Here is a 20,503-nt window from a genome sequence, read left to right as displayed (position 1 = left end):
ATTATAAATGATGGGATGCTTAATGTATGCAGATTATTTGCGGTTTTATAGCGTTTTTATAGCGCAAAAGCGCTAAAAAAACGCAAATAATCTGCAACGTGTGCACATAGCCTTACTGTTACAGGCCCGTTGTCTGGAGCAATCCTCTCCACCATGATGTCACTAATTCAGCTAGATGTTAAAGAATTGCAAATTGACAAATATGAGGACATTCAACAAATGCTCAAGCAAATATCAGCTGCAGTATGGGTAAAGGATAAGAGAGGCGTTGGTTCGTTAATGAAAACACCAGTATCCATCAAATTGAAGCCAGGAACTGTAGCGGTGTATTAGACAATTTCCCCTGAGCAGATAGCAAACAGGTATGTCTAATCAAAACAGATTCCTTGCTAAACTTTTTGTACCACGACGGATATAAGGTTTAAAGAAAAAAAAAGGAAAATGTTAGAAAAATTTTATTTTCTTAGGTCACTGCATTTCACCTCAATTGAAGCACATAAGCAATTGTGCCCACTTCCATTAGTACACTGAGAACATTTCTGGGGCAGATCGGCTACTGTAGAGAATGGATTCCCTCTGCATCACAGATCATGCACCCTCTCTTTGATGTGTTGTCAATGCGTAACATTGCTCAGCCATACCAACTGACCACAGAAGCAAAAATGGGGTTAAAGGACTTGAAGGAAGCCATTCTCTCAGCCCCAACACTAGGAATCCCAAGTTATGACCTTCCTTTCCATTTGTACTATCATGAATCCTGGGGGACATGTTAAGAGTGTACTGTTTTTAACATAACTACTTGCCAATGTGCAAGAGACACCAGTCCCTAATGCAGGTCTAGAGCTTTATGTAGATGGGTCACAGTTTTTCCAAGATAAAGTACCTCATTCAGGTTATGCAATAGTTGATCAACATGAGGTGGTAACAAGTGAAGCTTTACCTTCTAGGATGTCTGCTCGGGAAGCTGAATTGAAAGCACTCGCTGAGGCATGTATAATGGCAGAGCATTTACCGATAGTGCCACGCATTCGGCATTTTCCCTAATTGCGGTCCCATGTGGAAGAGCAGAAAGTTTATTGGTTCTTCTGGTAAACCTGTTAAAAATGCAGACTGGCTCAACTTCAAGTTGCTATAGTTAAGGTGCAAGCTCACACTACAGAGCGCACTAGAGAAGCTGAAGGTAATAACCGAGCTGACATTGAAGCAAAAGCTGGTGCTTTGCTTCATCTCCCCGCAGAGATATACACTGTGCAGATGTCCAGGAAGATGGACCTACAACTACTCCAGAGCCTGCAAGATCAGGCCTCTGCACCGGAAAAAGTAGGCTGGCAAAGGCACTCAGGTGCTAAAGAAGAGGATGGACTGAGGAGAGCGGACAGTAAGTACTGCCTGCCTCGGGCACTATTCTTCATTATGTGTGCCCTTTATCATGGACTGACGCATCAGACTAAGAATGCAGTCCGGTAAAAGCCCCAGAATTCCATTGTGCTGCTGCTAGATTCGTATAGGGATGCGTAATCTGTGTATGCCTAAATGTGGGAAAAGTCCACTGCCTGACCATTGTACCTGCTCCAGCTACCTCAAATTAATTTCATTCAGCTTCTAGAGATAGGCATCTATGAATATGTGTTGGTGTGCATCAACTAGGTGACACTTTTGATAGTATAACTGATTATTTATTTGATTCTCTAAATGTTGAATCAGCCTACATGAAACAGCTTATAGTTATTATTAATCAGCATTCCATGGTATATAATTACCTCACAGAATCTCAAGGAGGCTTCTGTCAGGTGGTAGGACCTGCCTGCTGCCACTATATGGATCAAGGCTAATGAGAGTTACTCATGATATAGAACAAGTTCAAATGATAAAGTGATGGTAAAGTTATTTATTATGCTTTTAAAGAAAATTCTCAGTTCTAATTGCAAGTCTTTTCCAGGTAAACGTAAAGCTAATATCAATACTGACTCTGAGATAAAGCAAACCCAAGTGATTACTACCGTGATAATAAAGGCAGACCCAAATGATGACTACCTCGATAACCGCACTCCAACGTGGATAAATATTCTGCAACAAGCAGACTTCAGTAGATTTGGCTGATTGTATTTATTGTGGAAGACCAATGGTCTGATAAGAGACAAAGAACCCACAGAGAACTTACAAAGACTCATTGACAATATGGACTCTATGAATTATACTAACACATACAAACTATATTCTATATTCTAACATATTTTAATATATTAATAAAAATGTCTATATTATATAATGTCATAAAAATATATCTATATCATCCCGTCATATTAATCCCTTGATAGAAATAGGGTTAGAAGGAACTCAATTATAAAAAAGAAAAAAAAAAAAAAGAGCATGAACCGTACATCCCAAAATCATACTCTGATCTAAAGCCGCTAGGCAAAAATTAATATAACTGAATATGAGGTTTTCAGTTTAACATTCTGATCAGACTGTATGAAGCCCACTGCCACTTCACGGCAAACCTCGTAGTGGGTCCTATCGCCCTAACGGAGCGGAGCCGTGCGGCGCCCACCGCCATAGCGGCCATGCACCAGCAGGGCGGACGGCCTGTTGCCCCACAGCACCCATGCTGCAAGACTGAGTCCCCAAGACTCCAGACCGCGCCGCCCCACCAGCACAAAGCCACAGCAACAATGGCCGCCACACAGCACCAACACCAAAATGAAAGGAGCACTTAAACTCACCTTCCTCCAGCTCTTCAGTGAGAGCCAAAATGGGCTAGACCCCTTACTTTGCAGTCTCCTGCTAATTAAAATCACCTGTGCCAAATGGGAGGAGTGCTAGTCCAAGAAGAAGACTAGAACATGCTTTGCAAAAAAGAAAAAAAAAAAGCATGAACCGCACATCCCAAAATCATACGTTGATCTAAAGCCGCTAGGCAAAAATTAATATAACTGAATATGAGGTTTTCAGTTTAACATTCTGATCAGACTGTATGAAGCCCACTGCCACTTCACGGCAAACCTCGTAGTGGGTCCTATCGCCCTAACGGAGCGGAGCCGTGCGGCGCCCACCGCCACAGCGGCCATGCACCAGCAGGGCGGACGGCCTGTTGCCCCACAGCACCCATGCTGCAAGACTGAGTCCCCAAGACTCCAGACCGCGCCGCCCCACCAGCACAAAGCCACAGCAACAATGGCCGCCACACAGCACCAACACCAAAATGAAAGGAGCAACTCAATTATAATCTGAATGGATAAGTAGTAAGACTGGTATCCCATGATACACATAGGATAAGCCGTGTATTTTGTGATGTAGGGTTATCTTGCAGACCTGAGTAACAGGAAGGGATTAGCTAGGGCAACGTAGACCAGATGAAAAAAAGAGGTGAGTTGTTAAAGAAGTGGTTAATTTCTGTTCTGAATAAAATAGAAGAAAAATTATTTTTATATATAGCGCTAACATATTCCGCAGCGCTTTACACACATTATCATTGCTGTCCCCATTGGGGCTCACAATCCCTGTCAGTATGTCTTTGGAGTGTGGGAGGAAACCGGAGTGCCCGGAGGAAACCCACGCAAACACGGAGAGAACATACAAACTCTTTGCAGATGTTGTCCTTAGTGGGGCTTGAACCCAGGACTCCAGCGCTGCAAGGCTGCAGTGCTAACCACTGAGCCACCGTGCTGCCCCAGAAAATAATATTATGCAAGAATGGGCTAGGTTCCAGTTATCATCTGTCTATGTGCAGACATTCTTATGGCCAACGGTCAGTTCCTACAATTCCCAGAAATTGTCAAATACATGTTGTTGTTTTCCATATGGTCTGTAATCACCCAAGAATTCTATTTCTTCACCCAGATTCTCTTGATGTGTTTGACAACCCATTGTATAATACATATTTCTGCCATATTATTGTGTAATGCCTCATTTCCCTTTGATCTTGTACTATAAGAGAACACCCTAACTCCCCCAAGGAAAACAGAGACTATTTGGAAAGACAACAAGCAGTGTGTCTCTCTGATTACTGCTTCATCGCTTGAGTACCTAAGACAGAACACCTGAGTAGGTTAGGAATCCCTTTTCTAACACTACAGAGTCTGCCTATGGGGGGGACTGACTTTATTACAGTCTGCCTATGGGGGCTGCCTTATTACAGAGTCTGCCTATGTGGGGGCTGCCTTATTACAGAGTCTGCCTATGGGAGGCTGCCTTATTACATAGTCTGCCTATGGGGGCTACCTTATACTACAGAGTCTAATGGCACAGTAAAAAAAAAAAGAAAGGCACTCACCGTTACCAAAAGTGGAAGTCTTTATTTCATGGATAAAAAAGCATAAGCTCAGGAGTAATGCAGAGAGTGTAGACAAAGGCCGATTCGCGCTGCTGCGCTTCAATGGGTCCTCATGAAGCGCAGGAGTGCTTCCACTTTTGGTAACGGTGAGTGCCTTCCTTATTTCTTTTACTGTTCCATTGAGCTCTATATTCGTACGGGATTGAGCACCCGTTCCTTGGGGTGTGTGGCGTTAATATAGTGTGTGAATGGTCTCTGCAGACTTGTTCAAGCGAAGAGACCACGGTGGTGCAGCAGTTCCGAATTTGCTTTTCTCTGTTTTTGGACTTTATACTTCATAGTCTGCCTATTGGGGCTGCCTTATACTAAAGAGTCTGCCCATGCATGGGGGCTGCCTTATACTACAGAGTCTGCCTATGGGGCTGCCTTATACTACAGAGTCTGCCTATGGGACTACCTTAAACAGTAGTCTGCCTATGAGGGCTTCCTTATACTAGAGTCTGCCTATGGGGGGCTTCCTTGTGCTATAGAGTCTGCCTATGTTGGCTGCCTTGTGCTACAGTCTGCCTATGGGGGCTGCATTATACTAGAGTCTGCCTATGGGGTGCTGCCTTATACTACAGAGTCTGCCTATGGGGGCTTTCCTTGTGCTATAGAGTCTGCGTATGGGGGCTGCCTTATGCTATAGAGTCTGCCTATGGGTGTGCATTATACAATATAGAGTAGGCCTATGGGGAGTTCATTACACTATATTGAAGACTATCTGGTGCATTATACTATATGGAGGCTATCTAGGGGGCCACCATACAGTGTGGGTGATACTATACAGTGAGGGGGCATTATACTGTGTATAGGAGTGCATCATACTTTACTGTAAGAGCAGTGAGACTATGGAACTCCCTGCCATATGATGTTGTAATGAGTGATTCATTACTAAAATTTAAGAGGAGACTGGATGCCTTTCTTGAAAAGTATAATGTTACAGGTTATTTACACTAGTTTCCCATACCTCCCAACCGTCCCGGATCCAGTGGGACTGTCCTGATTTTGACAGTCAGCCCCGCGATCCCGGGCGGGACATTAATTGTCCCGCACTGGTTGGGAGGTGTGTGTATGATCACCCGGTCAGCTGAGAGCTCCCTGAGTCCCTGCACCCGGCCGCACAGCAGCAAACCACATAATGGCTGCTCTGTGCGCACAGGACCTGTGATGAGGTCACAGGATGGGAGGAGTCAGGGGGTCACATGATCGGGAGGACATCCTTGTACAGGACTCTGTTAGGCTACGTTCACATTAGCGTTGCGCGCCGGTGCGTCGGCGACGCAACGGCGACGCAACGCACGACGCATCAAAAAACGCGCGCAAACGCACGCAAAAACGCTGCGTTTTGCGACGCGTGCGTCGTTTTTTGACGAAAATCGGACGCACAAAAAATGCAACTTGTTGCATTTTCTTGCGTCCGACGCTAGCGTCAAAAACGACGCACGTGTCGGAAAACGCAACAAAAAAAACGCACGCGTCCCCCATGTTAAACATAGGGGTGCGTCGCCGCTGCGTCGCCGATGCAACAGCGACGCACATTAGCGGAACGCTAATGTGAACATAGCCTTAGTTGCCAGGGGCGCCGGAGGAGGGTAAGTGTATGTGTGTGAGGTCAGGAGGTGTTTATAGTGTGGATGTAGCAGAGCCGTGTGTGTACGAGGTGTATGGATCGGAGCAGCGTGTGAAAGGTGTATGGAGCGGAGTCGTGTGTACGAGGTGTACGGAGCCATGTGCATGAGGTGTACGGAGCGCAGCCGCGTGTGTACAAGGTGTACGGAGCAGAGTCGTGTGTAAGAGGTGTACGGAGCCGTGTGTACGAGGTGTACGGAGCACAGCTGCGTGTGTATGAGGTGTACGGAGCGGAGCAGCATGTGAAAGGTGTACAGAGCGGAGTCGTGTGTAAGAGATGTACGGAGCCATGTGTACGAGGTGTACGGAGCACAGCCGCGTGTGTACGAGGTGTACGGAGCACAGCTGCGTGTGTACGGAGCGGAGCAGCATGTGAAAGGTGTACGGAGGGGAGTCGTGTGTAAGTGGTGTACGGAGCCGTGTGTACGAGGTGTACGGAGCACAGCCGCGTGTGTACGAGGTGTACGGAGCACAGCTGCATGTGTACGGAGCGGAGCAGCATGTGAAAGGTGTACGGAGCGGAGTTGTGTGTAAGTGGTGTACGGAGCCGTGTGTACGAGGTATACGGAGCACAGCCGCGTGTGTACGAGGTGTACAGAGCAGAGCCACGTGTGTACAAGGTGTGCGGAGCAGAGCCATGCGTGTACAAGGTATACGGAGCGGAGCAGCATGTGCAATGTGTATAGAGCGGAGCCGTGTGTGTACGAGGTGTATGGAGAGGAGCCGTATGTGTATGAGGTGTATGCAGCGGAGCTGTGTGTGTGCAAGGTGTACGGAGCGGAGCAGCGTGTGCAATGTGTATAGAGGTGTACGGAGTAGTGCCGTGTGTACGAGATGTATGGAGCGGAGTCGTGTGTGTATGAGGTGTATGGAGCGGAGCTGAATGTGTACGAGGTGTATGGAGCGGCGCTGAATGTGTACGAGGTGTACAGAGCAGAGCCGTGTGTGTATGAGATTGTAAGTATTCGGACAGAAATCCGAGAGTGGACCCTCTGGGTCGTGACTCTAGAGCCCCCGGGGTCGAGCGGACCAGATGGAATCACCCCCTATACAGGGAGTGTTAGGAGCAGGACCTCGGGGGAATGGAGACACAACAGCTAGAGCCAAAGGGACGACCCAAAATAAAGAAGGAAACCACAGGCTATAAGGATGGCAGGGAATAATAGGAAAACAAGACTTAACTGAAAGAATGTCTGGAACACGGAACGGCAGGACTCAGCAGGAACACGGACCGGCAGGATACAACAGGAACACGGACTGGCGGGATACAGCAGGAACACGGACAGGCAGGATACAGCAGGAACACGGGCTGGCAGGACACAGCAGGAACACGGACTGGCAGGATACAGCAGGAACACGGACTGGCAGAATACAGCAGGAACACGGACTGGCAGTATACAACAGGAACACGGACTGGCAGAATACAGCAGGAACACGGACTGGGAGGATACAGCAGGAACACGGACTGGCAGGATACAGCAGGAACACGGACTGGCAGGATACAACAGGAACACGGACTGGCAGGATACAGAGACAAAGCAAGGACTGGGCTGAGAAAAGACACTAGTACAGGGGAGCCTAGGGCATAGGGACACTGACGGCAGACAGTGCACCTACAAAGCAAAGGCGTCTTACCTAGGAAGACGCCGGGAAGAAATACCCGATGGGCGCCGCCATGTTGGGGCGGAGCCACCGGGTCGCGACCTCCCAGAAGGCTCAGCGACGGGGGAGACGCGACCGCGCATGCCCGAAGAGACCAGACGCCGAGAGCCGGCGAAGGAGGAGGCAGAGCGGCGCGGGACAGGATCGTGAGCGCGCCGAGGGATGGGAGAAGCCGGGTAAGTATGTGCGGGCGTGACAGTACCCCCCTCCTTAGTCCCCCTCCTTTTAAGGCTAGAAAGGAATCTTTTCATGATAAGGGGAGCGTTGATGTTCTCTCGGGGCTCCCAGGACCTCTCCTCAGGGCCAAATCCCTCCCAATCAATCAAAAAATAAGTTATACCCCTAACTACTTTTTTGGCAAGAATATCTTTAACATTAAAGATTCCATCAGAAGTACAGAGCTGAGGAGAGGAAGAGGTAGCGGAGTGAAAACAATTAAAGACTGCGGGTTTAAGAAGAGACACATGGAAGGCATTGGGGATGCGCAAAGAGGCAGGTAGCTTCAACTTATAAGAGACATCATTAATGCGACTCAAGATAGGAAAAGGACCAATGTAGCGAGGACCCAGTTTGTAAGAGGGAATTTTAAGCTTGATATAGCGAGAGGAGAGCCAAACTTTATCACCCGGAGAATATGGCGGAGCATCCAAACGCTTCTTGTCAGCAAACCTTTTCATATTAAGGCTAGCTTTCTCAAGAGCCACTTTGGTCTCATTCCAAATCATAGAGAATTCCCGGGACAAGAAATCCGCTGCCGGTACCCCCGAGGAAAGAGAAACAGGAAGAGGAATGTTCGGATGTTGACCATAGACTACGAAAAAGGGAGATTTGGAGGAAGACTCGCTGGGAAGATTGTTGTAAGAGAATTCAGCCCAAGGGAGAAGAGAGACCCAGTCATCTTGGTGTGCATTGGTGAAGTGTCGCAGATATGTAGTCAGAACTTGATTAACTCGCTCCACTTGTCCGTTGGACTGAGGGTGATAGGCGGAAGAGAAGTCCAAGTTAACCTTTAATAGACTGCAGAGAGCTCTCCAAAAACGTGAGGTAAATTGTACTCCACGGTCTGAGACAATATGATGTGGAAAACCATGAAGACGGAAGACTTGGTGTAAAAAGATCTTTGCCAACTCAGGAGCGGAAGGCAGACCAGGCAAAGCGATGAAGTGAGCCATTTTAGAGAACCGATCTACAACAACCAAGATGACAGAGCAATTCAAGGAAGAAGGTAGATCAGTGATGAAGTCCATAGCGATATGACTCCATGGAACGGAAGGCACAGGCAGAGGATGCAGGAGACCGGAGGGAAGCTGCCTAGGGACTTTATTTTTAGCACAAGAAGGACAAGAAGCGATGAATTTGGTGACGTCTTGACGGAGAGATGGCCACCAGTAGTGCCGAGAGATAAGAGACAGTGTCTTCTTGACTCCTACATGTCCTGCAATTTTGGAGGAGTGACCCCAACGTAAAACTCTCTCCTTGTCTTGATTAGCCACAAGAGTCTTGCCAGGAGGAGTAGGAATCACTCTTAGAGGAGCAAGAGTGACGATCCTCGCAGGATCAATGATGTGAGCCGGAGAATCCTCCATGTCCTGAGGTTGAAAGGATCTCGAAAGAGCATCTGCTTTGACATTCTTATTTCCAGGTCGGAAATGAAGTTCAAACTCAAATCGTCCGAAGAATAAAGACCATCTGGCTTGTCGTGGATTTAGTCTTTGGGCAGACTGAATATAGGCCAGATTCTTGTGGTCAGTGTAAATGATGAATGGATGAAGAGACCCTTCAAGAAGATAACGCCATTCTTCCAAGGATAGCTTGATAGCCAATAGCTCCTTATCCCCTATAGAGTAGTTACGCTCAGGAGCGGAAAAAGTTTTAGAAAAGAAACCACAGGTCACCAAACGTCCGGACGAAGATCTTTGCAAAAGTACTGCTCCAGCTCCAATAGAAGATGCGTCGACCTCAAGGACAAACGGTCTATTAGCATCAGGACAATGAAGCACAGGGGCCGTAGCGAAACTTTGTTTAAGGGACAAAAAAGACTCTTCAGCCTCAGGGGTCCAAAGGCTGGAATTGACTCCCTTGCGAACTAGGGCAGAGATAGGCTTGGTCATGGAAGAAAAATGAGGAATAAATTGTCTATAGTAGTTGGCAAAGCCAAGAAAATGTTGGATTGCTTTTGTTCCAAGAGGATGAGGCCAATTCAGGACAGCAGAAACCTTCTCTGGATCCATCTCTAAGCCAGATCTTGAGACAATATACCCAAGGAAGGGAAGAGAGGACTGTTCAAAGACGCACTTTTCAATCTTAGCGAACAGATGATTCTCTCTTAGCCTTTGCAGGACTCGGCGGACATCTCGCCTGTGAGTGGAGAGATCTGGAGAGAAGATGAGGATGTCGTCAAGGTAAACCACGACTGAGGAGTAGAGGAGATCCCGAAATACATCGTTCACAAATTCCTGGAAAACCGCGGGGGCGTTGCAGAGACCAAACGGCATAACCAAGTATTCGTAGTGACCGTCACGAGTATTGAAGGCGGTCTTCCACTCATCGCCTGCACGAATACGAACCAGATTGTATGCGCCACGTAGATCTAATTTGGTAAAGATTTGCGCACCCCGAAGACGGTCGAAGAGTTCCGGAATGAGTGGCAGAGGATATTTGTTCTTCACCGTGATGTTGTTTAGGCCTCGATAATCAATGCAGGGACGGAGGGAACCGTCTTTCTTCTTCACGAAAAAAAACCCTGCTCCGGCCGGAGAAGAAGACTTGCGGATGAAACCTTTAGCAATATTTTCTTGAATGTACTCAGACATAGCTTGAGTCTCAGCAGGAGAGAGAGGATAGATTCTGCCCCTGGGCGGGTTAGTTCCAGGCACGAGATCTATGGGACAATCATAGAGACGGTGAGGCGGAAGCTCCTCAGCCTCCTTCTTGTTGAAGACATCAGAAAAAGCGCTGTAGACAGAGGGTAAGGCGGGAAAGGAAGAAGGAGAAGAATTAGAGGAATATCCCACAGGACGCACCGGTAGCAGACAACGTTCCCGACAAAGCTCACCCCAGCGCAAGATATTACCATTGCGCCAATCTAAAATGGGCTCGTGGCTCCGTAACCAAGGAAGACCTAAGAGCATAGGATGAGACAGACCCGCTAAAACATAAAATGCAATTCTCTCCTTGTGCAGAGCCCCAACCTGAAGTTCCACCTCAAGTGTCACTTGAGTAATGGTCTCCTGTAAAGGTTTTACCATCCACAGATGCTAGAATCACAGGAGCCTCTAAGGTTCTGACTGGAACGGAGAATTTCAAAACCTCTTCCAACCTAATAAAATTCCCTGCAGCGCCCGAATCCACATACGCATCCAGAGAAACGCCCTTGCCCGCAATATGCAAAAGAACGGACAAAGTAAGGGGTTGAGAGGAATCACACACACCTAGGGAGGCCTCTCTTACCTGACCTAGGCGGAGGAGTTTTCCGGACGTTCAGGGCAAGAGCGCAATAAATGAGCAGCACTTCCGCAGTAAAAACATAACCCCTGAGTGCGCCTCTCTTTACGACGTTGTTCGGACATTTTAAGACGGTCCACTTGCATAGGTTCCGGTGCGGACGCCTGAGAGGAGGTTCTAGGCTGTGGACTGAGTGGCTTACGGGTGGCAGAAGAAGGACGAAGAGACCTCCGCTCGCGAGCGCGTTCTTGGAACCGAAGGTCAATACGGGTCGCTAAGGAAATTAATTCCTCCAAAACCGTAGGGGTATCCCGACCAGCTAACTCATCCTTTATGCGCCCAGAGAGACCCCGCCAGAAAGCACCCACCAATGCCTCATTGTTCCAGCCCAAGTCAGAGGAGAGGGTGCGGAACTGAATAGCGTACTGGCCTACGGATAACGATCCCTGATGGAGAGAGAATAGGGCTTCAGTTGTAGAGGCCAGTCGTCCAGGTTCGTCAAAGACAAGACGGAAAGTCTCCAAAAATTCAGACAACCGGGAGACTAGGGGATCGTCTCGCTCCCAGAGTGGATTAACCCATGCCAAGGCGTCACCCTCTAGATGGGAAATCAAAAACGCAACTTTGGACCGATCCGTCGGGTAATGCTGGGGCAGAAGCTCAAAGTGAAGACGGCATTGGTTTAGAAATCCTCGGCAGGACTTAGGATCCCCATTGTACCGAGGCGGTTTAGCCAAGCGGGGTGGAGGGTGGGAAGCAGGAGCAGACGTAGAAGCGGCTGTCTGGATGGAAAGCAGCCGATCGTCAATAGAAGACATATAACGAAGTATATGGGCCTGGGTGTCACGCTGCTGAGCTAACTCTTGCTGTAAGCCAATGAGTAGAGCGGCGTTGCCAGGATCGGAGGACTGGAGCGTGGACAAACGAGAATCCATAGCCTTCATAAAGGACATCATACGGGACTGATTCTCCCGCAAAAAGAGTAGCTCTTTTTGCGTAGCAGAGGCCCCAGCGGGGTCCATGGCCTTTGCTTCCTGTAAGTATTCGGACAGAAATCCGAGAGTGGACCCTCTGGGTCGTGACTCTAGAGCCCCCGGGGTCGAGCGGACCAGATGGAATCACCCCCTATACAGGGAGTGTTAGGAGCAGGACCTCGGGGGAATGGAGACACAACAGCTAGAGCCAAAGGGACGACCCAAAATAAAGAAGGAAACCACAGGCTATAAGGATGGCAGGGAATAATAGGAAAACAAGACTTAACTGAAAGAATGTCTGGAACACGGAACGTCAGGACTCAGCAGGAACACGGACCGGCAGGATACAACAGGAACACGGACTGGCGGGATACAGCAGGAACACGGACAGGCAGGATACAGCAGGAACACGGGCTGGCAGGACACAGCAGGAACACGGACTGGCAGGATACAGCAGGAACACGGACTGGCAGAATACAGCAGGAACACGGACTGGCAGTATACAACAGGAACACGGACTGGCAGAATACAGCAGGAACACGGACTGGGAGGATACAGCAGGAACACGGACTGGCAGGATACAGCAGGAACACGGACTGGCAGGATACAACAGGAACACGGACTGGCAGGATACAGAGACAAAGCAAGGACTGGGCTGAGAAAAGACACTGGTACAGGGGAGCCTAGGGCATAGGGACACTGACGGCAGACAGTGCACCTACAAAGCAAAGGCGTCTTACCTAGGAAGACGCCGGGAAGAAATACCCGATGGGCGCCGCCATGTTGGGGCGGAGCCACCGGGTCGCGACCTCCCAGAAGGCTCAGCGACGGGGGAGACGCGACCGCGCATGCGCGAAGAGACCAGACGCCGAGAGCCGGCAAAGGAGGAGGCAGAGCGGCGCGGGACAGGATCGTGAGCGCGCCGAGGGATGGGAGAAGCCGGGTAAGTATGTGCGGGCGTGACAGAGATGTATGGAGTGGAGCCATGTGTGCAAAGTGTACGGAGCGCAGCCGCGTGTGAAGGAGTAGCTATGTGTGGCCATTATACGGTACGAAGTATCATGTGCTGCCAATATACAGTATGGAGCATCACGTGCAGTCATTATACAGTATGGAGCATCATGTGCGGTCATTATACAGTATGGAGCATCATGTGCGGCCATTATACAGTATGGAGCATCATGTGCGGTCATTATACAGTATGGAGCATCATGTGCAGTCATTATACAGTATGGAGCATCATGTGCAGCCAATATACAGTATGGAGCATCATGTGCAGTCATACAGTATGGAGCATCATGTGCGGCCATTATACAGTATGGAGCATCATGTGAAGTCATTATACAGTATGGAGCATCATGTGCAGTCATTATACAGTATGGAGCATCATGTGCGGTCATTATACAGTATGGAGCATCATGTGTGGCTATTAAACAGTATGGAGCATCATGTGCAGTCATTATACAGTATGGAGCATCATGTGCGGTCATTATACAGTATGGAGCATCATGTGTGGCTGTTATACAGTATGGAGCATCATGTGCGGTCATTATACAGTATGGAGCATCATGTGTGGCTATTATACAGTATGGAGCATCATGTGCGGCCATTATACAGTATGGAGCATCATGTGCAGTCATTATACAGTATGGAGCATCATGTGCAGTCATTATACAGTATGGAGCATCATGTGTGGTGTTATGATACGGTGGTCTAGGAGCAACATGGAACGAGCTCTGAAGGACGTGGTAACTGTACTGACCGCAGTCCCTAAGCTCAACACAACACTAGAAGTAGCCGTGGAATGCTCCTAACTCTCCCTAGGCATCTCGTCACAGCCTAAGAGCTAACTACCCCTAAAGAAAGAAGCAGGAAAACTATCTTGCCTCAGAGAAAATCCCCAAAGGATAGATTAGCCCCCCACAAATAATGACTGTGAGTGGAGAGGGAAAAGACATACACAGAATGAAACCAGGATGAGCACAGGAGGCCAGTCTAGCTAAATAGGACAGGATGGAATACTGTGCGGTCAGTATAAAACACTACAAAAATCCACGCAGAGTTTACAAAAAATCTCCACACCTGACTAAAGGTGTGGAGGGCAAATCTGCCTCCCAGAGCTTCCAGCAAGACAGAAATAATTCACACTGATAAGCTGGACAAACATAGAAAGCACATAATGGATAAGTCCACAATCTATGGACAGAAAAGAGCAAGCAAAAACTTAGCTTAGCTGAACTGGTCAGGATAACAGGGAACTCCAAAGAGATGTGAATCCAACCAGGAACCATTTACAAGTGGCACTGGCTGAAGAAAGAGCCAGACTTAAATAGCCGAGCAAAAGAGACGATAAGTGGAGGCAGCTGAAGACAGCTAACTCCAAGGAGCAGCCATACCACTAGAAACCACAAGAGGGAGCCCAAGAGCAGAACTCACAAAAGTGCCACCTACAACCACCGGAGGGAGCCCAAGAGCGGAATTCACAACAGTGTGGCTATTATACAGTATGGAGCATCATGTGCGGCCATTATACAGTATGGAGCATCATGTGCGGTTATTATACAGTATGGAGCATCATGTGCGGTCATTATACAGTATGGAGCATCATGTGCGGTCATTATACAGTATGGAGCATCATGTGGGGCCATTATACAGTATGGAGCATCATGTGTGGCCATTATACAGTATTGAGCATCATGTGCAGTCATTATACAGTATGGAGCATCATGTGCGGTCATTATACAGTATTGAGCATCATGTGGGGCCATTATACAGTATGGAGCATCATGTGTGGCCATTATACAGTATGGAGCACTGTGTGGCCATATTTTTTTGTTTATAATTATTCTTTATGAAGTGTGATCAGCAGTGCTGAATGGGTGTTGGGACGTGAATAAGGGTGTGGCTAGTGAATGGGTGTGGTCAGAGGCGTGGCCCAACATTTGCCAAGGCGCGCGTTGCGCACCGCAAACTTTGTCCCTGTTTCCCAGCTTCAAAAGTTGGGAGGTATGATTTCCTTGATAAGGCATTGATCCAGGTAACTAGTCTGATTGTCATACGTGGAGTTGGGAAGGAATTTTTTCCCCCAATGTGGAGCTTACTGTTTGCCACATGAGGTTTTTTTTGCCTTCCTCTGGATCATCATGTTAGGACATGTTAAGTTAGGCTATGGGTTGAACTAGATGGACTTAAAGTCTTCCTTCAATCTTAATAACTATGTTAATACTGTTTATAGGTGAGCTGTACAGGAGGGAGACTTGGGACATTATTAAATGTAAAGTGGGCACTTATTGTTATAGGGGAAATCTGGTTACTGTGATTATCAAAGGGGCACACAGAGGGCATTATTACCTGGTATAAGAGAGATGCCGTAAAGGGGCTACCAGGTACACATAAAATTGGCCATTTTTTATGCGCTAAACGCTCTCATTTTTCATATTTCTAGTGCAGTAATGCAGTTCAAGTTTCGTGTTTCAAGTTTGCATGTTCTAGCGCTGCGGTGTGCTGCCTTATTTACTTAACTGTATACGAGTTGGCGACTCTAGGTTCAGCACCTGTTCACACTTAGTCTATGTTTGGATGTGCCGGTCAGGTTTTTGAAATGTATTCTTTAGCCTTCTGATCGTGCACTCCGCCTCCTAGCCACAGGTGTTTTAATTACAGCAGGTCCAATACCCCTCCACAGAGAGAGAGAATTTTAGTCTAGGAAGAGGTTTCACATGTACCCATTCAGATGGAGACGTTTATTCTCAGCGAGGTAAGGCAAGTTTAGGACCTGGTATAAGAGAGATGCCGTAAAGGGGCTACCAGGTACACATAAAATTGGCCATTTTTTATGCGCTAAATGCTCTAATTTTTCATATTTCTAGTGCAGTAATGCAGTTCAAGTTTCGTGTTTCAAGTTTGCATGTTCTAGCGCTGCAGTGCGCTGCCTTATTTACTTAACTATATACGAGTTGGCGACTCTAGGTTCAGCACCTGTTCACACTTAGTCTATGTTTGGATGTGCCGGTCAGGTTTTTGAAATGAATTATACAGTATCGAGCATCATGTGCGGTCATTATACAGTATGGAGCATCATGTGCAGCCAATATACAGTATGGAGCATCATGTGCAGTCATACAGTATGGAGCATCATGTGCGGCCATTATACAGAATGGAGCATCATGTGCAGTCATTATACAGTATGGAGCATCATGTGCGGTCATTATACAGTATGGAGCATCATGTGCGGTCATTATACAGTATGGAGCATCATGTGTGGCTATTATACAGTATGGAGCATCATGTGCAGTCATTATACAGTATGGAGCATCATGTGCGGTCATTATACAGTATGGAGCATCATGTGTGGCTGTTATACAGTATGGAGCATCATGTGGGGCCATTATACAGTATGGAGCATCATGTGTGGCCATTATACAGTATTGAGCATCATGTGCAGTCATTATACAGTATGGAGCATCATGTGCGGTCATTATACAGTATTGAGCATCATGTGGGGCCATTATACAGTATGGAGCATCATGTGTGGCCATTATACAGTATGGAGCACTGTGTGGCCATATTTTTTTGTTTATAATTATTCTTTATGAACAGTGTGATCAGCAGTGCTAAATGGGTGTTGTTGGGACGTGAATATGGGTGTGGCTAGTGAATGGGTGTGGTCAGAGGCGTGGCCTAACATTTGCCAAGGCGCGCGTTGCGCGCCGCAAACTTTGTCCCTCTTTCCCAGCTTCAAAAGTTGGGAGGTATGGTTTCCTTCATAAGGCATTGATCCAGGTAACTAGTCTGATTGTCGTACGTGGAGTTGGGAAGGAATTTTTTTCCCCTATGTGGAGCTTACTGTTTGCCACATGAGTATTTTTTTTGCCTTCCTCTGGATCATCATGTTAGGACATGTTAGGTTAGGCTATGGGTTGAACTAGATGGACTTAAAGTCTTCCTTCAATCTTAATAACTATGTTAATACTGTTTATAGGGGAGCTGTACAGGAGGGAGACTTGGGACATTATTAAATGTAAAGTTGGCACTTATTGTTATAGGGGGAACTCAGGTTACTGTGATTATCAAAGGGGCACACAGAGGGCATTATTACTTTCCAGGGGGCAAAATATGGGCACTGTTTCCTAGGGCACTTGCACCCGGCATTACTATATTATAGAGGGGTGCTTTAGAATTTAGAGGGCACAAAGTACCACACAGCAGGTGCAGTAATAGCATCACATATGGCAGCAGCGGCTCAGTATTGGGGTATCAGCAGGATGAGGAGTTAGTGCAGGTTGGGAATAGATGGTGACGTGCTGAAAATATGAGAAGTGAAATGTGTCTTTGTTGTATTCTCTGCAGCCGAGTTGTGACTGGAAGAAGTTGTCATGTCGGTCTGGGCCATCAGAAAGAATGTCAGCAGTAAGTCATTATCTGTAACTGTGCTGTAATCTCTTACATGTTCTGTAGGACCGCTATTACCTTTGACCACATGGCGGTAATATCCATGTTGGTCTTTATATAGAGATTATTTTCAGCAACAGCGCGGTTTGCTAAAGTTCTCCTCCACTATTAGGGTGCGTCACCCAGTTGTAATCAAGGTTACCTGGCTAGGGGCCACTCAGAAGCTTCGTCCTCCCTGAACCAAAACCTTAGCTATGCCTCTGGGAGGAAGGTAAGTAATATTTTCTTTTTTTAAAAAATCTTTTCTGATGGGGCCATGGATACCAGGACTAGGATGGAGCCAATCATATCAGCAACGAGATGGGGCCAATCAATCATATCAGGAAGAAATGAATATTCATTGCCCACCACGCCCATGGGCATGGAATGCAGTGCATATTCGTTTCTCTTTAGCAGCGGGCATATGAGTTAGCCAGAGCCGCTGGCTCCTGCCTCTGTGACCCACTGCTCCTCCGATACCACTCCGCCACCACAGCCAGAGCCAATACATTTGGACTATAAGACGCACCCCCCCCATTTTGCTCCACATTTTGGGAGGAAAAAAGTGCGTCTTATAGTCCAAAAAATATGGTAATTAGAATTCCTCCATTTTGTTGCTGAAGTTCCTGGCATTAGTATACATCACTTTATGTATATCTCTGTACCTCTATTCTTTCTTAAATTATTAACTGTTCTAACTCCACCCCATGCTATCCCCAATTTCTTTATTTGTGCCCAGGTCACTATCTGCACTATCTTACCCTCCTATAAAATGAATACCCTCCCCCAATCCCTGGTTTAAACACACCTCCAACCTTCTAGTCATTTTCTCCCCCAACACAGCTGCACCCTCCCAAATGAGGTGCAGACCGTCTCTAGCATAGAACCTGTAGCCAACTGAGAAGTCGGCCCAGTTCTCCAGGAACCCAAACCCCTCCTTATTACACCAATTCTTGAGCCACTTATTAACCTCCCTAATCTCCCTTTGCCTCTTTGGCGTGGCACGTGGTACAGGCAGTATATCCACCTTGGAGGTCCTTGCTTTAAGCTTGCGGCCTAATTCCCTGAAATCATCTTTAAGGACCTTCCACCTAACTCTCCCAATAATCTGTCTACCCAATCAGCGATGTGTCAGACTCGAGCACCAGGCAGACAGCATACTGTTCGGTGATCTCTATCTTTGTGACAGATTGCTTTATCTGTTCCCCTTATAATTGAGTACCCCAGTGCCTGTCTGGCCTGCCCTGCTCTCCTATTTCCCTCCTTACTGGAGCAGTCTCTCCTCTGGCTTTCAGTGGACATGCCTTGCTGCAGCAGTGCTACCCCTGCACTGACACCCCCTCATCTACCAACTTATCAAACTTATTGGGGTGAGCCAGATCAGGACTAGCCTCCCTGGCACTCTTCCCTTTACCCTGCCTTCTGTCACCCAGCTAGCTGCCTCATTTTCCTGCAGCTCCATCCTACCATCCCCCCTCATCTATCCCATTGAGCTCAGTGAGCAGCAGACTCCTTTCCATATTGTCTGTGGATCTCAGTGTTGCCAGTTAGATCCAGAACCTGGGCTTCCAAATGCACAATGTGCTCACATCTCGCACAGCAGTATACACCCTCACCCGGCTGCTCAAGGACTGCATACATGTGGCAAGATGTGCACTGGATGGCATTAACAATAGTGGAGCACATTTCCTAATGGGGATTGCACCAGACAAAAAAGATAAGTAACCGAAATGTAGAGTATTAATAAAATGCAAACAGCATTTCAGTAATTCCTCCCTTGTAAACTCCAAAGTCACTAAATCACAAGTCACACACCGCCGTTCACACTTACACTCCGGACACAGCTCGTTCACACTCCCTAAGGAAGAAGATTTAAAGAGGTTTTTTTTCCCCCTTTAGAAGCAATCCAACCTATAGCTCAATGACTTCTGTACACCTCATACATACGGCTCCGCTCTGTACACACGCGGCTCTGGTTCGTACACACTCAGCTCTGCTCAGTACACCTTGTATACATGCGGCTCTGCTCCGTACACCTCGAACACAGGCGGCTCCATTCAGTACACCTCGCACATACGCGGTTCCGCTCCATACACATTGTACACACGGCTCTGCTCTGTACACACGTGGCTCCACTCCATACACCTCGAACACTTGCGGCTCCGTTATATCCACACTGTAAACCCCTCCTGACCCCAAACATCCAGCACCATAACAACCAGCACAGCAGAGTCCTGCATACACTGAGGCCCCTGATCATGTGACCCCTGACTCCTCCCCTCCTGTGACCTCATCACAGGTCCTGTGCGCATACTGAGCAGCAATATATGTGGAGTCCTGTGGCTCTGCGGGTGGAGGTCGGTGCTGGAGGCTCCATTATCCTCTATGTGGAGTGCGGCTCTGTGGGTGGAGGTCGGTGCTGGAGGCCCCATTATTCTCTACTAGATTGTGGCCCGATTCTAACGCATCGGGTATTCTAGAATATGCATGTCCCCAGAATTCGCGGCAGACTGTGCCCGTTGCTGATTCGTCGAGGCAACCTTTATGACATCATCGTCGCCATGGCAACCATTATGACATCATTGTTGCTGTGCCCGTTGCTGGCGGCCTCGACCAATCAGAGATGCGGGATGTCTACGTCCTTTATGACATCATCGTCGCTGTGCCCGTCTCTGATTGGTCGAGGCCGCCAGGCCTCGACCAATCAGAGAGCCGGGATTTCCAGGACAGACAGACAGACAGACAGACAGAAAAACCCTTAGACAATTATATATATAGATGTGGAGTGCGGCTCTGCGGGTGGAGGTCGGTACTGGAGGCTCCATTATTCTCTATGTGGAGTGCGGCTCTGTGGGTGGAGGTCGGTGCTGGAGGCTCCATTATTCTCTATGTGGAGTGCGGCTCTGCGGGTGGAGGTCGGTGCTGGAGGCTCCATTATTCTCTATGTGGAGTGTGGCTCTGCGGGTGGAGGTCGGTGCTGGAGGCTCCATTATTCTCTATGTGGAGTGTGGCTCTGTGGGTGGAGGTCGGTGCTGGAGGCTCCATTATT

General features: G+C 47.8%; 1 protein-coding gene across 1 annotated transcript in view; it reads left to right on the top strand.

Moving 5' to 3' along the window:
• The window catches only part of LOC138666462 (zinc finger protein 850-like), a 137,453-nt gene that overhangs the window by 23,323 nt on the left and 93,627 nt on the right, over positions 1 to 20,503 (top strand). The window contains exon 9 of the mRNA XM_069754685.1: positions 19,730 to 19,866. Coding sequence (XP_069610786.1) covers positions 19,730 to 19,866 — 137 coding nt within the window. The remainder of the gene's footprint in view (positions 1 to 19,729; positions 19,867 to 20,503) is intronic.

The sequence above is a fragment of the Ranitomeya imitator genome, chromosome 2 (genome assembly GCF_032444005.1).
Source record: "Ranitomeya imitator isolate aRanImi1 chromosome 2, aRanImi1.pri, whole genome shotgun sequence".
Taxonomy (NCBI): Eukaryota; Metazoa; Chordata; class Amphibia; order Anura; family Dendrobatidae; genus Ranitomeya; species Ranitomeya imitator.
This window is presented reverse-complemented; position numbering and strand designations above follow the sequence as displayed.